This window comes from Theropithecus gelada, chromosome 5, assembly GCF_003255815.1.
Source record: "Theropithecus gelada isolate Dixy chromosome 5, Tgel_1.0, whole genome shotgun sequence".
Taxonomy (NCBI): domain Eukaryota; kingdom Metazoa; phylum Chordata; class Mammalia; order Primates; family Cercopithecidae; genus Theropithecus; species Theropithecus gelada.
This window is the reverse complement of record NC_037672.1, coordinates 2,681,489-2,702,566: the sequence shown is the minus strand read 5'-3', so window position 1 is coordinate 2,702,566 and position 21,078 is coordinate 2,681,489. Positions and strand designations below refer to the sequence as shown.

The window sequence follows — 21,078 nt, the reverse complement described above, 5'->3', positions numbered from 1 at the left end:
GAAGAAATAGAAAATCCATCCTAAATTCATATAGAATCTCTTAGGATCCTGAATAAGCCAAACAATGTTTTTTTTTTTTTTTTTTTGAGACAGAGTTTCCCTCTTGTTGCCCAGGCTGGAGTGCAGTGGCGCGATCTCGGCTCACTGCAAGCTCCGCCTCCCGGGTTCACGCCAGTCTCCTGCCTCAGCCTCCCGAGTAACTGGGACTGCAGCATGCGCTACCACGCCCGGCTAAGTTTTTGTATTTTTAGTAGAGACGGGGTTTCACTGTATTAGCCAGGGTGGTCTCAATCTCCTGACCTCATGATCCGTCCGCCTTGGCCTCCCAAAGTGCTGGGATTACAGGTGTGAGCCACTGCGCTCGGCCAACCCAAACGATCTTTACACAAAACACAAAAACCAAAAATCACCAAACCTGGTGGACTCAGGACTCACACTTCCTGATTTCAAAACTTACTGCAAAGATATAGCAATCAAAACAATGTGGTATCAGCATGACATACAGACAAATGGAACAGAACAGAAAGCCCAAAAATGAAACTTCAGATATATGGTCAAACGATTTTTGACAAGGATGGCAAGATCCTTCAATAGGGAAAGGGCAGTCTTTTTAACAAATGGTACTGGGACAACTGAATATCCACATGCAAAAGAATGAAGTTGCACCCTTACCTAACACCATATTTTAAAATGAACTAAAAAATGGATTACTGACCTAAATGTAAGCAAAGAACAAAACTCTTCGAAGAAAACAGAGGGCAAAAGCTTCACAACGTTGGATTTGGCAATGATTTACTGGATGTAACGCCAAAGGCACAGGCAACAAAGAACAGACAAATCGTACTGCATCAAAAACTGTTAACCGCTGTGCATCAACAGACACTATCAACAGAGTCAAAAGTCAAGCCACAGAATGGGAGAAAATGCTTGCAAATCATCTATCTGATAACGGACGAATATCCGGAATACAGAGACAACTAAAATGCAACAGCAATAACAAACCTGATCCACACATGAGCAAAGGACTTGAGCAGACGTTTCTCCAAAGAAGATACACGAACAGTCAGTGAGCACATGAAAAGATGCCAACATCACTAAACACTAAGGAAATGCAAATGAAAACTACGATGTGTCTACGGTCATTTACACAAGAAAAAAAGCCCTACAATGTGATACCACCTTACATCCATGAGGATGGTTACTATTAAAAAAGCAAAACTGAAAATAACAAGTGATAATGAGGATGTGGAGAAACTGAAACCCTTGTGCACTGTTGGTGGGAATGTAAAATGGTGCAGCCACCATAGGAAACGGTGGCAGTTCCTCCAAAAATTACAACTACAATTACCATACGATCTATAAATTCCACTTCTGGGTACACACCCCAAACAACTGAAAGCAGGGTCCTGAAATATTTGCACACTCATATTTGCAGCAGCACTGCTCATAGAAGCTACTGTATGGAAACAACTCAAGTGTTCACTGATGGAGATGCAAAATAGGGTACAGCCATATGATGAGTATTGTTTAGCCTTAAAAAGGAAGGAGATTCTGCAATATGCGACAACATGAATAAATGCTGAGGACATTAAGTGAAATGAAATAAGCCAGTCACAAAAAGAGAAATACTGTACAATTCTATGTACATGAGGTACTTAGAATAGTCACAATCATAAAGACATAAAGTAGAATGATCGATGCCCAGGGTTGGGGGAAAGTGGAGTTATTGTTTAGTGGGTAAAAACCTCCAGTTTTACAAGATGAAAAGAGTTATGGAGACGGACCACTGAATTCTACACTTAAAAATGGTTAAGATTGTAAATTTTATATTATGCATATGTTACTATAATAAATCTTTTCAAAAAGTAAAGCAATGAAGGAAGATATACCATGCTAACACTAACCAAAAGAAAGCTGGAGGAGCTGTATTAATTTCAGGCAGAGCAGACTTCAGAGTAAGGGAAGTTACCAGTGGTAATGAGGAGCATTACATAATGATAAAGGGTCAATTCTCCTAGAAGACATAACAATCCTCAATGTGTGTGCTGCTAATAACAAAGCATCAAACTTTGTAGGGCAAAACCTGATAGAACTGTGCAAGGAGAAACCGATGAATCCATTATTACAATGGAAGTCTTCAAGAGCCATCAATCAGAATGATCAGATCCAGCAGACAGAAAATCAGTCAGAACATAGTTGCTGACTGACAGAACTCAAGAGCACCATCAATCAATTGGACATAACGAACATCTGAAGACCACTTCATCCAACAACGGCAGAACACATATTCCTCTGAAGCTCACATAGAACATTCACCAAGACAGACCATGTTCTGGGCCATAAAACATACCTTAATAAACTCAAAAAACCAGAAATTATACACTGTATGCTTTCAGATCACAATGGAATTAAAGTAAAAATCAGTAACAAAAAGATAGTCGGGAGATCCCCAAATATTTGGAAATTAAATGCTCTGGCACTTACAGTTTTTATTTTATGTAGTATTTCATTACTGTATTTTTCTCAGCAATTATTTTGAACTTTCAAATAACTTATACTCAATATATAAATTCAATATGTCACTGGTATGAAGACACTTCAAAATAGAAATTAGTCTTCAAGTCTTTCTAATTTCAAGAATTTTTTTTTTTTTTTTTGTAGAGACAGGACTATGTTGCCCTGGTCTTGAGCTCCCAGGCTCAAGCAATCCTCTCACCTCAGCCTCCCAAAGCGCTGGGATTACAGGCATGAGCCACTACAACTGGCCAGAAAATAAATTTTTCATAGTACTCATGCTAAACATTTTAGGTACTAAATATTTACCCACAATGCCAAAAATATGAATTAAAAGAATTACAACTACAATGACATAACGTCTTAAAAGGCAACAACTGTGACTGCAGCACAGCAGGAATTCCCCAAGGCCTCAACAATGCAAAAGTGATGGCAGACACAGTGGCAGGTCAGAAGCACACAAGGCCCCCTCCACGTTAAGCACCCACCTTCTGCCTCCCTACATTCAGAACTTCTTACCCAACAATCCTCCTGTTGATTATCTCTAAGAAACTTCCTCCAATATCACTGAAATGCATGCTATTCTGATACAGCTCGTTTGCTTTCTGAAACATCCTCCAATGTCACTGAAATCTGTGCTATTCTGATACAGCTCATTTGCTTCTTAAGCTGTCCACAACTCGCTGGTGGACCAGGAGACCCCTTCAGGGCTGCTAATGCATTATGCATTTAGGCACAGATGTGGTCACAGCATCCAACTAAGTCAAACTAAGTCAAATAACACAAACTAATCTTGTAAGACCTGGTAAGTGACAATTCAAGTTTGTTTATAGTAATGAACATTTTCATACCAGATACAAATGAAATTATTTTGATAACTGTATCTTATGTTTCCACATAATAATGGCCACCACATAACATATTTTCAATGAATCAGTGAATAGTCTTCAGTTGACAAAAGTGGTAGAAATAACATTTAGTTATAAATTTCTAAATTTCTATACGACTTCTACCGCATATGGCTTGACCGCCATAATTGCTTTTCTATCCATATTTGCTTTTCTATTCTAATCTTTCTATATGATTACAGTTTAACAGGTATCAAAAGAACAAATAATAGATACAAATGATGCTCCTAAAATGTTTTTCTTCTTTTACCCATATATAGATCTCTAATTTCCTGAGAAAAGGCCAAAAGCCAGGGAAAAATAATCAATTTTTAACCAAAGGGGCCCCACAGTCTTTAGTAATAATCAATTTTACTATTTTACTTGAGTATTTTTAGGAACTAATTCTTGAATAGCTTCCACCAGCAAAAATATATAACAGAATATTATCTTTTCTTGGAACTAGGTAACAGACCTCTATTCAGGCAATAGCCAGGAGTGAAAAACTTCCTAACTTTACACATACACCCAGAGAAAATCAGGCTACAAACCAGGCGGGCCATGAAGATAGCCTAGTTCTGACTATATACCTGAAAAATGCTATTAAAAAGCATTCTATTATTAAGACATCATTAAATGTTCAAACTGAGCAATATTCAATCTAACAAAATTTAAGCATGAATTTGGATGGTTGTGTCAAGTAATTACAATAGATGTGACAAACTTATTACACTCTATTCTAAACCTGTGTCTGTTAATCTTCCACCTGCGCCTCTCCCTAGCAAACAGACAACAAAGCTCACTTATGGGCTACATGTACCCCACTTCACAGTGACCCCTGGAGGGGAGAAAACACACGTGTTTGGAAAAAATCATTCCATGTCATGTCCTCCTCCCTTTCTGTTCCAGCTTAAAATCATTGTTTTAAATAATAAATTAGAGTTTGAAATAAATTATATTTTTGATTGATCAGAGCTACCTTTGGACAAGAATAACTGGTACAAAGAAAAAAAAGAAAACAATCAGAATTACAGTGAGTCATTCTAGTAAAGGTAAGCTCAAAATAACTAGAGAGGAAAAGCTATCTAAGGTCCAAAGAATGAAACCAGCCTAAAAATTTCGCTGTAACGGCTAAGATACTAAGTAAACACATGAGGTTCTCTTAGAAGAAATGCATAAAAATCAACTTATTTCTAGATCCTCACTCCACTTCCTGAATGGGCTCTTCACACTGGGTTTCTGGCAGCTTCTCCTGTCTGTACCCTCCCCTCCCCAGTGCTCCATAACCTGCAGGGCGTTATAATTTTCTGTGGCATCACGCTTAGGGCTCCTCCTTTATTTAGGCTTGTGTATTTCTAAATGCTAAAGAAGCATAGTCATTTTAGACCCTGTGGAGTCCAGCCAGTGTTAGAGGACTCATGTTATATTCACATTATTTTACCTATCACGTTAAGAAAAAGAGCAAGCCCTGGAAGATCACAAGCAGATAACTGGTCTTCTGTGGAAGTATTCCCTAGGTTTAACCTGTTAGAAGTATCACCTGAAAAATCCTTCTGTTCTATTTAATTCTGAATAAAAGGACTATGATCTTCACAGTTGTTGTTAATGATTGTTACAACTGTAAAGGTTCAAAATTACAGGGCTTAAGAGATTATGGTGAAAGGAAACCCTTGCAGACCTTCCTACTGAGAGCAGATGCTATCCTACGCAAGTTGCTAATTCATAGATTTCTGTTTGACTACGTACTCCTGCAAGATCTCAGGGAAGAGTGAGCTTTCAGACCCTTTTTGCCCTGACTTACCTTACTGTGTGTGAAGGGGGGCGTTGCATACAAGGTGGGGTGGATGAGGGGGCGTGGCAGGTGTGGAACGGTGTGCAAAGGCACGTGTCCATGGATGTGAGGGTAAAGGTGCAGTGCAGGGTGTGTGGGCTTCTCTGGGCTCATGAACTGATGGCCAGGAGGAAGGGCTCCGGCTGTCATTGCAGATGGTGTCAGTCCAGAAGCTTCTTGTTTACAAACATGACATTCACAAGTGTTTGGAGCTTGTTCAGCCTAAGAGGAAAGAAAAAAAAAAACCTATTTAGTGAAACAATAAATGGTATGAATTAAAGTCAGTCACATTCTGCCAAGTAGTTACAAAGCAAATACAAAGGTAAGTGGGCTTTTCCTGACACCCTGAGTTGACCAGGGCCTTCCATGCAAGGAAAAGGAGGGACCCCAAGAGACTGGGACTGAAGAAGCTGCACAGAGAGGAAAGGTGTACCTCATTCCACAGACAGACTCAGGTAGAGCCACTGGTTCTGTATCCTATGCCTAATGCAGAAAATTTCACTTCCCACATGTGAACAGGGACAAGGGAACTGGTGAAGACGACAGAGTAGAGAGGGGATGGCCGTGCTCCACTGGGCTCACACTGCTTCTAAATGGTTACACACAGATTCTCCAAAACAAAGCAGAGATGTGACTTCCGGTTATGGATATGGTGGAGTGAAGAGGTCAGTGGCTCCTTTCCCTCAGGGCAAATGTAAAACTGAACACAATTGTCAAAGGCAACCATTCTGAGGCTCTGGAAATCAGCCCAAGGAAAATACTGAGACACATCTATTCATGTAAATCAGCTAGAACTTCAGGGAAGAACAGCAAGTCGCCAGACTTTCTTGTCTGGGACCCTTTCCATTTTCTGCACCTGTACTCCGCCCCTGACTCAGTCTGCATCGGGCACAGAAGTTCTGTGACTGCAGGGATGCCAGTGCAAACCAACCTTGCTGCCAAAAACAGCAGCCTGGTCAGGCAGAGGGTGAAGCAGTAAAAGCAGTGAACTCAGAAGGGAATAAATAGGGAAGCCTGCAGCTCTGTTCCCGTGAGACTGAGGTCCCAGTTGGGGTGAGTGGCAGAGGAGACAGAAATCTAATAGGGAGAACCCTGGAAATGAGAGCGCCACAGAAGGGCTTCTTAAACTGTCCACAACTCGCCGGCTGACCGGGAAAGCACACGCACTGAGGACACCTCAGGGGCTGGAGGAAGGCGCCAACAAGGGCTTGAGAACTGGCTGTGAGCGCTGACCGCATTCACCCCACAGCTGACAGTGCCTCAACCAACAGTGGAGCCCCTGTGGATTCAAGGTGCATGGGCAACCCCCGCCCAAATCATCAGCTGGCCAATCAGCCAGGTGGACAAAGGGCAGACCTCTCGAAGCCAAGCTAAAAAGCAGAAGAGAAGATGTGAGCTGAGATATCCATAGCCACATAATGTGGGAGATACAGATCCTGCAACTGAAGCGCAGGAAATAACAAAAACAAAGAAACAAACAAAAGACAACAAAAGACCCTCAAAGGAAAAAATGATAATGCAAAGTCATTACATTATTTAAAATGTCCAGTTTTCAACAAAAAATTATGAGACAAGCAAAGATAAAAGTATGACCTAGGCTGGGCGCAGTGGCTCATGCCTATAATCCCAACACTCTGGGAGGCAGAAGTGGGCAGATTACTTGAGCCCACGCGTTCAAGACCAGACTGGGCAATATGGCAAAATCCTATCTCTACAAAAAGTACAAAAACTATCCAGGCATGGTGGTGTGTGCCTATAGTCCCAGCTACTTGGGGTGCTGAGGTGGGAGGACTGTTTGAGCCCAGGAGGTCGAGGCTCGAGGCTCCAGTGAGCTGTAATCATGCCACTGCACTTCAGCCTGGGTGACAGAGCAAGACCTTGTTTGGAAAAAAAAGTTATGTGACCAATAAGCAGGAAGTAAATAGTCAAACGGTTAACAGGAGTGGGTTCAGATATTAAATTAGCACACGAAGATGTCAAAGCAGCTGTTAAAACATGTTCAGAGAATTAAAGGAAAATATGAAAATAAAGATTCAACATGTAGGGAATTACCATAAAAAAAGAGAAACAAAAAAACAGTAAACTATAAATTCTACAGGTGAAGAGTACAATAGCTAAACCAAAATTTCACTAAAGGGGCTCAAAAGCAAACTTAAAAGCAGAAAAATCATCTGTGAACTTGAAGAAGAGCAATGGAACTGATCTAACAACAGACAGAAGAGACAAGGGGAAAGTATGCAGACGCTCAGAGGCCCGTGGAGAGCAGCGAACCACTCCAGCACAGGCAGAACCCAGTCCCGAAGGAAATAATAACACCCGGACATTCCACTCCCCAAATGTGATGAGAAACACTGATCTACAGATCCAAGCTCAGTGAACCTTAAGATGGATAAAAACAAAGAGATACTGAGAGCTACAGAACTCTGGCACACAATGACCACCTAAGGCTTCCTGCAGCCCAAGGCCAAGTCCCTAGGATGACCCCAAACCCTACTAAAACACCTTCTTGAGAAAGCCAGGCTGCCAAGAGAATTGACTGTTCTAACAGTCTGACACCTGATGACTGTAACAAAAGTAACACTCTGGTGTAGAATTTGATAGTGGGGAAGGCTCTGTGTAGGGACACTGAGTATAGGATATCTCTGTACCTTTCACTCAACTTTGTTGTGAATCTAAAGCTACTCCTAAAAACAACCATTCTATTTTTTATTTATTTATTTATTTATTTTTGAGACGGAGTCTCACTTCTCGCCCAGGCTGGAGTACAATGGCGCGATCTTGTCTCGCTGCAACCTCTGCCTCCCGGGTTCAAGTAATTCTCTTGCCTCAGCCTCCCAAGTAGCTGGGATTACAGGCACATGATAGCACGCCTGGCTAATTTTTGTATTCTTAGAAGAGATGGGGGTTTCACCCTGTTGGCCAGGCTAGTCTCGAACTCCTGACCTCAGGTGATCCACTCGCCTCAGCCTCCCAAAGTGCTGGGCGTGAGCCACCCCTGTACCCGGTCTATTTTTTAAAATGAAGGCCAAATAAAGACATTTACACAAAAAGACAGAGAACTAACTGCAAGCAAACTAGTCCTGTAAGACATATTAAAGGAAGGTAAAAACAAGATGGTAACTTAAATTCGGCAGAATTTAAAATGAAGAATGCCAGAAATGACTAGCCAGCTAGCAAATAGAAAATACTGTATAAATACAGGCCAGGCGTGGTAGCTCACGCCTATAATCCCAGCACTTTGGTAGGCCAAGGCGGGTAGGTCACCTGAAGCCAGGAGTTTGAGACCAGCCTGGTCAACATGGCGAAATGTCATCTTTACCAAAAATACAAAAATTAGCCGGGTGCCATGGTGCTTGCCTGTGATCCCAGCTACTCGGGTGGCTGAGGCAGGAGAACTACTTGAACCTGGGAGGCGAAGGTTGAAGTGAGCCAAGATCGTGCCACTGCACTCTAGCCTGGGCAACAGAGTGTGACTCTGTCTCAAAACAAAACAAAAACAAAAACAAAACAAAAAAAAAAAAAGAAAAAGAAAGAAAAGAAGGAAGGAAGGAAGGAGGGAAGGAAGGCAGGCAGGCCGGCCAGCCGGCCGGCACTATATAAATGTATTTTTCTCTTTTTATTTGCTCTAGAAATTATAAAACTGTATAAAGCAGTAATTAAAACAATTATTGATTTATAACATATACAAATGTAATCATATATAGGACAATAATAGCACAAAGGAGGAAGAAGGAAATGGAGCTACTGTGGAGAAAAGTTTGTATATTTTACTGGAATTAAGTCAGTAGTAACCTGGAGTAGACTGTGATAAATTACGATGCATATTGTGGCCAGGCACGGTGGCTCACACCTGTGATCCCAGCACTTTGGGAGGCTGAGGTAGGCGGATCATTTGAGGCCAGATTGAGACCAGCCTGGCCAATGTGGCAAAACACTGTCTCTACTAAAAATACAAAAATTAGCGGGGTGTGGTGATCCACATCTGTAATCCCAGCTACTTGGGAGGCTGAGGCAGGAGAATTGCTTGAATCCCTGAAGCAGAGGTTGCAGTGAGCGAAGACTGCACCACTGCACTCCAGCCTGGGTGACAGAGCAAGACTCTGTATCAAAAAACAAAAAAAAAGATGCATATTGTGGCTGGGTACAGTGGTTAAGTGCAATCTTAGCACTTCGGGAGTTCCTGACGGGAGAATCACTGGAGGTCAGCAGTTTGAGACAAGCTTGGGCAACACAGGGAGACCCTGTCTCTACTAAAATTAAAAAAATTAGCCGGTCATGGTGGCACACGCCTATAGTCCCAGCTTACTAAGGAGGCTGAGGCAGGAAGACTGCTTGAGCCCAGCAGTTTGAGGCTGCAGTGAGCTCTGACGATGCCACCACATTACAGCCTGTGTAACAGAGCAAGACCCTGTCTCTAAGAAAAAAAGAGACACACGTTGTATTTTAATTTTTGTTTCTTTTTTTTACACCAACATTCACAAGAGATGCATACTGTAACCCTACAGCAGCCGCTAAGAAAATTAAAAAAAGAATCAACAAAAGAATTAAAATGGTACACTAAAAATTTTGTTTAATATTTTAAAAGGCAGATATTGACATACACAGGATAAAAACGCAAGGCCCAACTAAAAGATGTTAGACAAATTTTAGATCCAAAGATGCAAAGAAACTGAAAGTAAAAGGATGGAAAAATACAACATGTACACAGTAACCCAAGAAGGTGGAGTGGCTATATTAACAAATAAAATGGACTTTAAGCAACACTAGTAGACAAACATTTTATAATGATAAAAGGGGCAATACACCAGGGGAGCTATCACAATAATTCAATAACATCACCCCCAAATGCATGAACCAAAACCAGGAAGAACTGAAAGGAGAAGGAAATAATCCAACAGTTCAACTTGAAGGCTTTAATATGCCTCTCTCAGTAACCGATAAAACCACCAGACAGATAATCAGTAAGAATATGTACTATGAACTGAGTATCTGTGCCCCTCCACAATTCCTATGTTGATAGCCTAACCTCCAAAGTGCTGGTATTAGGTGATAAGGACTTTGGAAGGCTCTACTCTCAGGAATGGGATTACTGTCCTCATATGGCAGCCTGAAAAGACCAAGACAATAGAGAAGACTTGAACAATGCCATCAACCAACTTGATCAAACTTTCCTTTACTGAACACTCCACACAACAAGAGCAAAATAGAAATTATTTTCAAGTACACATAGAACATGGCCTACATAAACCATATGTTAGGCCATATACAAGTCTCAATAAATTTGGAAGCTCTAAAATCAGTAATCTAAGCTTTTGTTTCAACAAACTAGAAAAGGAAGAGCAAGCCGAACCCAAAGAACATAGAAAGAAACAATGAATTTCAGAATGGAAACCGACAACACAGAAAAGAAAACAGAGAAATTGACAAATCTTTAGCCCAAGTGACTGAAGCCATTAAAAGGAAGATAAAATTACCAAAATCAAGAATTAACATCACTGCAGGCACTGCAGAATTAAAAAGGATTACAACAGAATAGAATAACTTTATGCCAACAAATTAGACAACATAAATGAATAAAGTCCTACAAAGACAAAAATTACTGAAATTCACTCAAATAAGAAATAGAGAATTGGAAATGACCTATTCCAAGCACATGAAACTTGAATTAGTAATTACAGATCTTCCCACAAAAAGAGACCAGGCCTATAGGATTTTGCTGGTGAATTCTATCAAATATTTAAGAACGCTCAATCTTAAACTCCTTCAGAAAACAGGTGAAAAAAACATTTCCTAACTCATCCTATGAAGCCAGTATTACTCTGATACCAAAGTCAGACAAAGACAGCACAGAGATAGGAAACTACAGACCAATATATTTTATTAATATTATCACAGACGCAAAAATCCTAACAAAATATTAGTAAACCAACTCAGGAACATATGAAAAGGATTATATATCACCGCCAGGTGGGATTTATCCCAAGGACCACAGGTTGATTTAATATCCTTAAATCAACTGATGTGACACACCACGGTAACAAAATAAAAAACAAAAACCACAGGATTGCAATATATGCAGAAAAGACATTTGAAAAATCAAACAATTCAATATTCAATATAATTCAATACAATTCAATATTCAAATCATGAAAAAACTCAAGAAATTAGGAGTAGAATAGAATTTCCTCAACCCAAAGGGCATCTATAAAAAACCTGCACCTGATATCACATTTAAAGAGTGGTCAAAGATTAAATGCTTTTCCCCTAAGACTGGGAACAAGGCAAAGATGTCTGCTTGCAACATTTCTATTCTGTACTAAATTTCCACCTAGCTCAAAAAGGCAAGAGTGAGAAATTAAAAGCACTCAGGAGGCTGAGTCAGGAGAATGGCATGAAGCCAGGAGGCAGACCTTGCAGTGAGCTGAGATAGCCCCACTGCAGCCCAGCCTGGACAACAGAGCGCCACTCCGTCTCAAAAAAAAAAAAAAAAAAGAGAAAGTAAAAGCATCCAGGCTGGGTGTGGTGCCTCACATCGATAATCCTAAAGCTTTGGGAGGCTGAGATGGGAGGATCGCTTGAGGACAGAAGTTCAAGACCAGCCTGGGCAACATAGTGACACCCTATCTCTAAAAAAGAAAAATTTTTTTTTTTAAGCTGGACATGGTGGCGCATGCCTGTAGTTGTAATACACCTGTAGTCCTAGCTACTCGGGAGGCTGAGGGAGCAAGACTGCTCGAGCTCAGCTATTTGACGCTGCAGTGAGCCATGATTGCAGCAGTGCACTCCAGCCTGGGTGACAGGGTGAGATTCTTTCTTTCTTTTTTTTTTTTGAGACGGAGTCTCGCTCTGTTGCCCAGGCTGGAGTGCAGTGGCGCCATCTCGGCTCACTGCAAGCTCCGCCTCCCGGGTTCACGCCATTCTCTTGCCTCAGCCTCCCGAGTAGCTTGGAATACAGGCGCCCGCCACCACGCCCGGCTAATTTTTTGTATTTTTAGTAGAGGCGGGGTTTCACTGTATTAGGCAGGATGGTCTCTATCTCCTGACCTTGTGATCTGCCTGCCTTGGCCTCCCAAAGTGCTGGGATTACAGGCGTGAGCCACCACGCCCGGCGAGATTCTGTTTCTTAAAAAGAAGAAAGAAAAGAAAGAAAAGGGAAAGGGAAAGGGAAAGGGAAGGGGAAGGGGAAGGGGAAGGGAAGAGAAATTAAAAACATTGCATCCAGATTGGAAAGGAAGAACTAAAACTTTATTTGCAGACAACATGATCTTGTATATAGAAAATCCAAAGTAACCTATCAAAAAAACCACAAAAAAAAAAACCAACCTTACTAGAATAAACAAGTTTAGTAAAGCTGCAGAACACAAGACCAATATAAAAAAACCAATTGTATTTCTATGTATTACCAATGGTCAGTTGGAAATCAAAATTAGAAAATACCTTTTACTGTGAATGAAAACACATAATACTTACATATTCCAGACACAAAGACTGGAAATTTTTTAGAACTGCTGAGAAAAATTAAAGATGACTTAAATAAATGGAAAGAAAAAGTATATTCATAGATTAAAAGATTCAATTTTGTTAGGATTCCATTCTCCCTAAACTGATCTATATCATCCCACAAATAAAAGACCACAACCACATCCAGAGGATTTCACTAGAGAATTCTAAATATATATTTAAGAATTCAATGCAATCCCTATCAAGATCCAAGGAGGCTTTTTGTAGAAGTTGACAAGTAGATCCTAAAATTTATATGGGAATGCAAAGAACTTTCAGTAGCATAAGCGATTTTGAAAAAGGTATACCAGCCAGGTGCAGTGGCTCACACCTGTAATCCTAGCACTCTGGGAGGCCAAGGCGGGCGGATCACGAGGTCAGGAGTTCGAGACCAGCCTGGCCAGTATAGTGAAACCCTGTCTCTACTAAAAATACAAAAAATTAGCCGGGCGTGGTGGTGTGCACCTGTAGTCCCAGGTACTCGGGAGGCTGAGGCAGAAGAACTGCTTGAACCTGGGAGGCAGAGGTTTCAGTGAGCCAAGATCGCACCACTGCACTCCAGCCTGGGTGACAGAGGAAGACTCCGTCTCAAAGAAAAAAAAGAAAGAGAGAAAAAGGTGTACCTAGCTGGAGGGCAGATCCTATCCCATTTTCCTAAACTTACCATAAAGTAGTTGTCAAATGCACTATGGGTGTAAGGACCGACACAGAGATCAAATGAACAGAATAGAACGGCCAAATATAAACTCTTACATTTACAGTCCATTCATTTTCAATAAATGGCCAAGGCAATTCAATAGGGTACTTCTGACAAAACAGTACAGAGACAACTGGATCTCTACCTATGCTGAAAAGGTGAATTATACCCTCACCTCACAATAAGCAAATGTTGAGTCAAATGGACCATAGAATCTAAGAACTAAAATTATAAATCTTCTAAAAGAAAACAGTGTTGTGTTAGGCAAAGTTTTCTTGGATAAGACATCAAAAACATTACACATAGAAGAAAAAGCTGGTAAGGAGATGTGGTCAGACTTCCCAGATAGACCTTTCAACATCACCTTTACCATCTGAGTGTTACATTTATATTACCTAATAAATCAGTCAAGCACTTTGACCTTCATTTGTTCTTTCATATAAAAACTGCTTATTATTATTGTATTATTATTATTATTTTTTAAACAGAGTCTTGCTTTGTCGCCCAGGCTGAAGTGCAGGGGCACAATCCTGGCTCACTGCAACCTCTGTCTCCCGGGTTCAAGTAATTCTTGTGCCTCAGCCTCCCAAGTAGCTGGGATTACAGGTGCCCACCACCATGCCCAGCTAATTTTTGTATTTTTAGTAGAGACGGGGTTTTGCCACGTTGGCCAGGCTGGTCTTGGATTCCTGGCCTCAAGTGATCCACCCACCTTGGCCTCCCAAAGTGCTGGGATTACAGGCGTGAGCCACTGTGCCCGGCCAAAAACTGGTTAAGCATCTATTTATGAAATTCTGAGAAAAAAGGCTAATAAGGTACCCTCACCTTTGGCTAACAGAAAAACAGATAATGAATAGGAAAAACAAATCTTTCCTGAAATTTTAATACTCCACTATTTTTTTTAACTCCTCTCTTTGCTTCTATACAGACAAAAAAGGCCTCCATAGAGCTACTATGGGGTGTTGCGAAATCCAGATTGATATTTGAGCAAGAAAAACAAGATTCAAATGGAGATTGTAAGTATGCCTTGATTCTCTTCAGTTCTAACCTTCAGAAATTATGGGAAACAGAATACTTTTGTATTCAGTAATGTTCACGTTTAGAAAAAATATACACAGAAAAAGAGATACTTGGCAAAACAGAAAGCAAAGTCCTACCTGCTGTGTTGGGTAGGATGGGGGTGGACTGTCTGCTTTGCTCTCCTCTGTCCTGGGACTCCTGCTTCTCAGCACTCCATCTTCCTTCGGGACCCCTGGGGGCTCTCCACCACTCTCGCCGTCTGCTTCTTCATCATCAGCTTCTGAGGAACTACTACTGGTACTGCTTATCTGAGGAGACTTTAAAGACAATCGTTTGTAATTTGCACTTTTCAAAACAGAGTAATATAAAAAATTAAAATGTCAGGCCGTCATTTTATGTCATTTATTGCTGCTACGAAGAAGCCATGTCCATACCTCATCCTTCAGGGCCATGTTTTCCCCGCCACCATTCAATTCGCTGTGGATTCCATTCATGTTGGCCACCACCTCAGTATCATCATAATTACTCAATGGATAAATATCAGCAAATTTGGCTGACAATGGTGCAACATCTTCATCATCACTACAACTGACACAAGCAGAGATTGGCACTGTGAGGTCATCCAATTGTGAAGGACGGTGAGTAAACCAGTCACTAAGCACAGATATTTCCTGGACAGATCACTGCTTTCATTTACAAAGAGTATCAGTTAAGTATCATTCATGCTACTAACATGTCTTAGTAACCTGAACATGACAAAAATGCTTGGAAGATTAACATTTGCTAATGTTAATTAACATTAACATAACACAATGTAACATCTGGAAGAACAAAAAACAAACAAAAAAACCTCCAAAAGGAGAAATATCAAGGAAACTACAAAAATTTAACCAGACTGATTGACATAACGTTTCCATTTGACCTGAAGAGTGCTAGTATAAAACTAGTCTCTCTGCTCCTCCCAAGCCAACACAATTTAGGGGTACAGATGGCAACCTTAGGTGTTTAGTGTTTGCTTTTTTAACCTTAGCTGTTTAGTGTTTGCTTTTTCAACTTAGGGCTGAAATTTTCAGAAATAGTTGAACAAAACTTTAAAGGCACTTATGTAACAGAAGACTATTTTTTTTTTGCTTTAAGGTCAGTCATGGCCTGGTCACTAATGATCATAATTAAACATCAGCTTTAGCAAGACATCTAAGCAACAGGCAAATGAAAAATTTACTGAAATTAATTTTAAACAGATTTCAAGGCTTTAGCCTACAGAGACTACTTAAGATGTATAATCTTCTGGTGCATTAAAAGAACTGGCACATTCAAAGTCAGTGCAAACAGATGCTCCAAGGTCCACAAAAACATGCACTGAGTCCATCTTCAGCCTGGGCACACAGCAACCTCCAGAAGGCAAAACCGTAGGAACTCGCTGTGATCTCACTTCCTACAATGAGTGAAGAGTGTCCAGGACTACCAAATTCAGGTGTCTTTTCAACACATTACAAGTAACGTGCTAGAGTCTGGAGCTCACCAGAGGGAAGTACAAACAGCACCCACAAGGTGCAGAGTCCTAGGGCTTCCTGCAGGCCCACTGCACCTGGGACACTGCCTGGGCCAATGCTCACACACACTCCTGAGGATGACCACCAGCACCATTTACAGATGAGAAAACTGAGGTTCTAGTGAAGTAACTCAGCCATCTGCTCCATGTGACAGCAGGAGGCTTCACCAGCCCTAGTTCCATAAAGATCCAACCCATAAGGTCCAAGAAGTACTGTGGTACAGTGACTACAATCACATTGTTCTTTTTAACCAACTTAGAAAAGGCACACGAAAGAGACAATATAAACCAAAAGATAACAATGGAGATTTTCAAATCATAGTTTACGTCTGGAAGACACCGATCACAAGCTGCTGAAGGCCCAGATGCCCTGAGAACCTAGCCTCCTGGTAACTGGTGATGGGCAGTTCCGGCCCAAGGAGAAAGGCTCCCACAGCCAATTTCTTCCACTACCACGTGTGGCACAAGAGACCATAACTGACATCAGCAGCTGTGACAAATGAACAGGGACGAAATTTTCCATCTTAAATTTTCATTAGGCTATATATGTTTAATTTTTATGTTTCAGTAAGAAGTTGGGTAACAGCCAGCTGCAAAAATGTCAACACTCTTGTGCCCTGGAGAGAACACAGCGTCTCTAAGGCAATAAACAGCAGCTGCAATCTTTGTATGAAGAGAGTCAGTCAGTTTAAACCAGTCCTTTAAGAATTATTTTGTCTGAGAACAAGCCCAAATTGAAAATGGAAAGGCTGAAGGAAAACGCCAGTCACCATGAGAAATCGAGACGGAGGGAATGAACACAAGTCAGCTGGTCAGAGAAATCCCAGAAACGCTACACGGCCAAGGTCAGGAACAACAATCTGTCCCACTGCACACCGCCACAGGGAACATGATGCCTGTGTGCTCTACGACACATGTAAAGTAAACCCAAGCTGACTTTAGCAACTACATACGTTCATGCACAACCCTTTTGGAAATCAGCACGTGAAGCCTCCCCAAATGAAAGGGTCACAACTCTGAAGAAATCTGGGACCGGTCAACTACAATGTGAATTGGTGACAGCTGCACAGTCACCTTGCTAATACAAAATGCACTTCTCATCATGCGGGAACATGAGAAACAGAAACCTTTAACTGCTTTTGCTAAAGCGATCACCTGAGGCTTAGCAAGACGTGAAATAAGCATGAGTGCTGGGCTGACAGTGAGACAGGACGGATGGCAGACTGGTCACCCTTCAGAATGAGGAGATGTGAAGCCAGAATTAGAGACACTTCTTCTCTGCATACTAACATGTTTTTTCTTTACTGGCCTTTGTTAATTTACCATTTTTATTTTCAGATAAACAGTGTTAAAAGTTTGGGTTTACTGATTTCATGTTTTAAAAGTTGCTTTAAAAACCTCAGGGTCCCTTGTCACAAAAAGCACAATAATGATGTCCATACTTCTGTGGACATTATTGTATGTGTTTCTCATTACTGGACAACTTCAATTTCTGAAACTTTATTACAAAGCCACAACTTACAAAGTTGGTGCTGAGCCACTGTCTGTGAGAATGAGCCTGGGATGCTGCTGAATTGTGATGGGAGAGCTGGAGCCCGACCCCGAGCTTGCAGACGACACGCTGGGTGGGCTCCTCTCAGCAAGATAGTCGGGAGCAGGATCCACCTGAAGTGGGAGCTGGTGAATGTGGATGTCGTCAGTGACGGGGGGGTCCATGATACCACACGTGAGGATGTGTGAAAGGCTGCAGTCATCGCAAGCACATCTGATCAGGAATTAAGGACAGTTACCAAGCCAGCCAATGCAGAAGACTAGACCACGCTCTCTAAGGGTCGGTTCTGGGCCTCCGCTCAGCCCAGTGAAGGTCTCACAGGCCCGCCGCGCCAGCACCACAATCCAGGCTTACCTTCTCCTGTAGTTGCAGTTGGGGCAGTCGGGCATGCTCAGCCGGGACGACAACATGTGCCTCATGGTGTCCGTGAAGTTGTTCTCGCCAGTAACTGCTTTCTTATTGGTTAACTAGGGGAAATTTTAAAATGCTTTAATCTTGCAAGACCCTTCCCCAAGACATGGCTCATTATTTTTCAGTAATTCTGCTAACATGTATCATGTTCACAGACACTGCTTCCTCAGCGGGACAGGACCAGGAACAGAGGGGCAGCAGACCTGGAGGTGGTAGCAAGCAGGGGGCTGAGCCACAAAGGGCTCAGGTACCAGGAAACCCTAATCGCTTTTGTCTTCAGCAAACATGCTGCAGTGCGCCCTCAGAGCAGACACCTGCTGCAGACACCCAGCCTTTACCCTGTCTGCCATGTGCTTGGTACTTGCAAGGTACTGAGAACAGAGCTGTAGGAATGAAAACTGGTACGTGGAGGGCAAGGGGTAGGCCTGGGAGCTACTGACGAAATGGCGTCTCAACTTCCAATAGACAAGGTGAGCATCTGCATTTCAAAGAAGAACTCTGGACCCACTCTGGCAATGGGACAGGTGGCAGCTGGAAGGGCCACTCAAAAGGACAGGATGACCAGGCAAGGTGGCTCACGCCTGTAATCCCAGCACTTTGGGAGGCAGAGGCAGGCGGATCACCTGAGGTCAGGAGTTTGAGACCAGTCTGGCCAACATAGTGAAATCCCATCTCTACTAAAAATACAAAAATTAGCCAGGTATGGTGGCTGGCACCTGTAATCCTAGCTACTCGGGAGGCTGAGGCACAAGAATCGTTTGAACCTGGGAGGCAGAGGTTGCAGTGAGCCAAGTTCACGCCACTGCACTTCAGCCTGGGTGACAGAGTGAGACTTTGTCTCAAAACAACAACAAAAGCACAGGACACATGCAGAATGGGGAAAGGGAAGAGGTGAGCATGCCAAAACACTGGTGCCATCTGTATACCTGTGGTGCCCAGAGGAGACCACAAGCATGTAAATGTGGAGACAGGCATGGGGTCAAGGCCAGGGAACCACCAATATTTGCAGAAAGGCCAATGAAATTGGAGTTCGTAAAGGAGATGGAGACAAGTGGCAGAGAACAGGAAGACAGTCGGTGTGACACGTGGATGGGAGATCAGAAGAAGCCAAGTTTCCAGATGAAGCCAAGGGCCCCAAGACCAGATACAGGATGTTGCTAGCAAGCTCTGCCAAACAGTATCAGCAAAGGTGGAGCACAAACCTGCCTGGAGGAGGCACTGCCAGGAAGTTGAGGAAGGGAGAGTCCAGATCTGCCAGCTGCCATGTTGAAGGCACTGCGCCTGGCACTGTCTGGAGGTTTGAGCACTCTGTCTGGGGATGCTGGGCCCCCATCCCAGCTCTGGGACATCAAGCGACATCCTTAACCTCACCCTATCACTCTCCTTTGTATGTAAACTGCAGATGACACCACCTGCCTCATAAGGGACTGTGGGGACTCAGGTAATATCCTTTGCAAAATACCCAGGGCTGCTGTGGGCTAGAGGGGCCGCTCAATACACATGGGTTTTTCTTGAGGCGTATGTGGAAAATAAGGAAATAGGTGCACAAAATTAGTTTATTTTGAGATTAAAAACACCATCTTGAACAGTTTTTAATGCTGGCAGCACATGCCAGTGTGGTCCTCCAATGCTGTTCTAACGGAGCACATCAACGTGTAGAGAAGTCATTTGCTGTCAGGGCAGATTTCTACTTCCTTTAATTGCCTCTCTTATTGACAAGCTTACCTGTTCTTCAATGAATCTTCTTTGTTTAAAAAGCTCCCAGTCTTCTGTTAACATGCGCTGCTTGGTTTTCATTGTCATCTAGTAAGAGGATGTAAAAAAAAAAAAAAAAAAAAGAAAAACCTTAATACCTGTGACAATTATACAAGACACTTTCACGAGGAGATTTTCTTAAAATGATATATATATGAGAAACATCATCTGCAAACAATAAAGATACAATACTACAAATATGTTAACAGGTATTTCTTTGTTTTACTCAGTCATCACAAGTACTTTTCTCACATGAAAGAGATGAATAAACATTAAAAAAAGAAATTAAGATATTCTGACTAAATCTGACAATACAGTGGATGAACATTCACTATTTACTGAATGCCCATTATGTGCCCTGAATGTGTTAGAAATAAGCAAGATGATGGCAACTTGGTCCTGCCACACGAAGAGCTCAGACTACAGGAAAGGAAGAGCTATTAACAGGCATATGAGACTTAAGAAGCAAAGCAAAGCAAAACTAATGAAGTAGGAAGGAATTAAAGGCAAAAAGAGACATGACTGAGAACACAGAGAAGCAAATGTGATTAATAAAACCGAAAGTCGGTTCTGTAAACTTCTGCCAAGGCTGAAAAAGGGGGAAAAAGGTAACATTAAAAAAAAAAAAAAAAAAAAACCAGGATTGAGAAAGGATATGGGTACGTATGAAGGCTGTTTTGTTTTGTTTTTTTGAGACTGAGTCTCGCTTTATCACCCAAGCTGGAGTGCAGTGGTGCAATCTCGGCTCAATGCAACCTGTGCCTCCTGGGTTCAAGCGATTCTTGTGCTTTAGCCTCCTGAGCAGCTGGGATTACAGGCGCCCACCACCACGCCCAGCTCGTTTTTCTATTTTTACTAGAGACGGTGTTTCACCATGTTGGCGAGGCTGGTCTTGAACTCCTGGCCTCAAGTGATCCACCTGCCTCGGCCTCCCAAAGTACTGGGATTACAAGCATGAGCCACTGCACTCCCTGGCCAGAAGGCTGTTTTTTAAACTATGAGACAAAGTATCTTTTTAAGTTGATACTTTGCAGTATCTAAAGAAGAGTTGCAAACAAGGGGCTCATAGGCCGTTTTGTCCGACTTGCACAATGCCTTTTTAAAAAAAATTTCAAGATTTCACCTAATAATCCAGATTTCTGGCTTCTCTTGACAACTCGGCAGCTCTGGTGGCCCTGTGAAGACTGCTGGACCCAAGTGTGGCCTGCCCCTAACAGAGAACAGGAGAACACATGCACGCACACCCAGGTGTGGCCTTCACTACCCATGCCCCACGCTCCACCAGGGCCTATCCCAACTGAGGGCACTTTCTAAGGTGAGGGTGGTGATGGCCATGAGCACCACAGGAACTCTGGGGCT

The 21,078-nt window shown here is 42.2% G+C and overlaps 1 protein-coding gene across 5 annotated transcripts in view; it reads right to left on the bottom strand.

The window, feature by feature from the left end:
* Positions 1–21,078, bottom strand: part of FAM193A (family with sequence similarity 193 member A) — a 138,720-nt gene that overhangs the window by 57,518 nt on the left and 60,124 nt on the right. For 3 of the 5 annotated variants that reach the window (XM_025386200.1, XM_025386203.1, XM_025386202.1), the window contains exons 6-11: positions 19,690–19,767; positions 17,908–18,020; positions 17,524–17,766; positions 14,884–15,037; positions 14,587–14,766; positions 5,203–5,454 (exon numbers count right to left, since the gene is read on the bottom strand). In XM_025386200.1, coding sequence (XP_025241985.1) covers positions 5,203–5,454; positions 14,587–14,766; positions 14,884–15,037; positions 17,524–17,766; positions 17,908–18,020; positions 19,690–19,767 — 1,020 coding nt within the window. The remainder of the gene's footprint in view (positions 1–5,202; positions 5,455–14,586; positions 14,767–14,883; positions 15,038–17,523; positions 17,767–17,907; positions 18,021–19,689; positions 19,768–21,078) is intronic. The other 2 variants (XM_025386199.1, XM_025386201.1) reach the window with 1 other exon arrangement.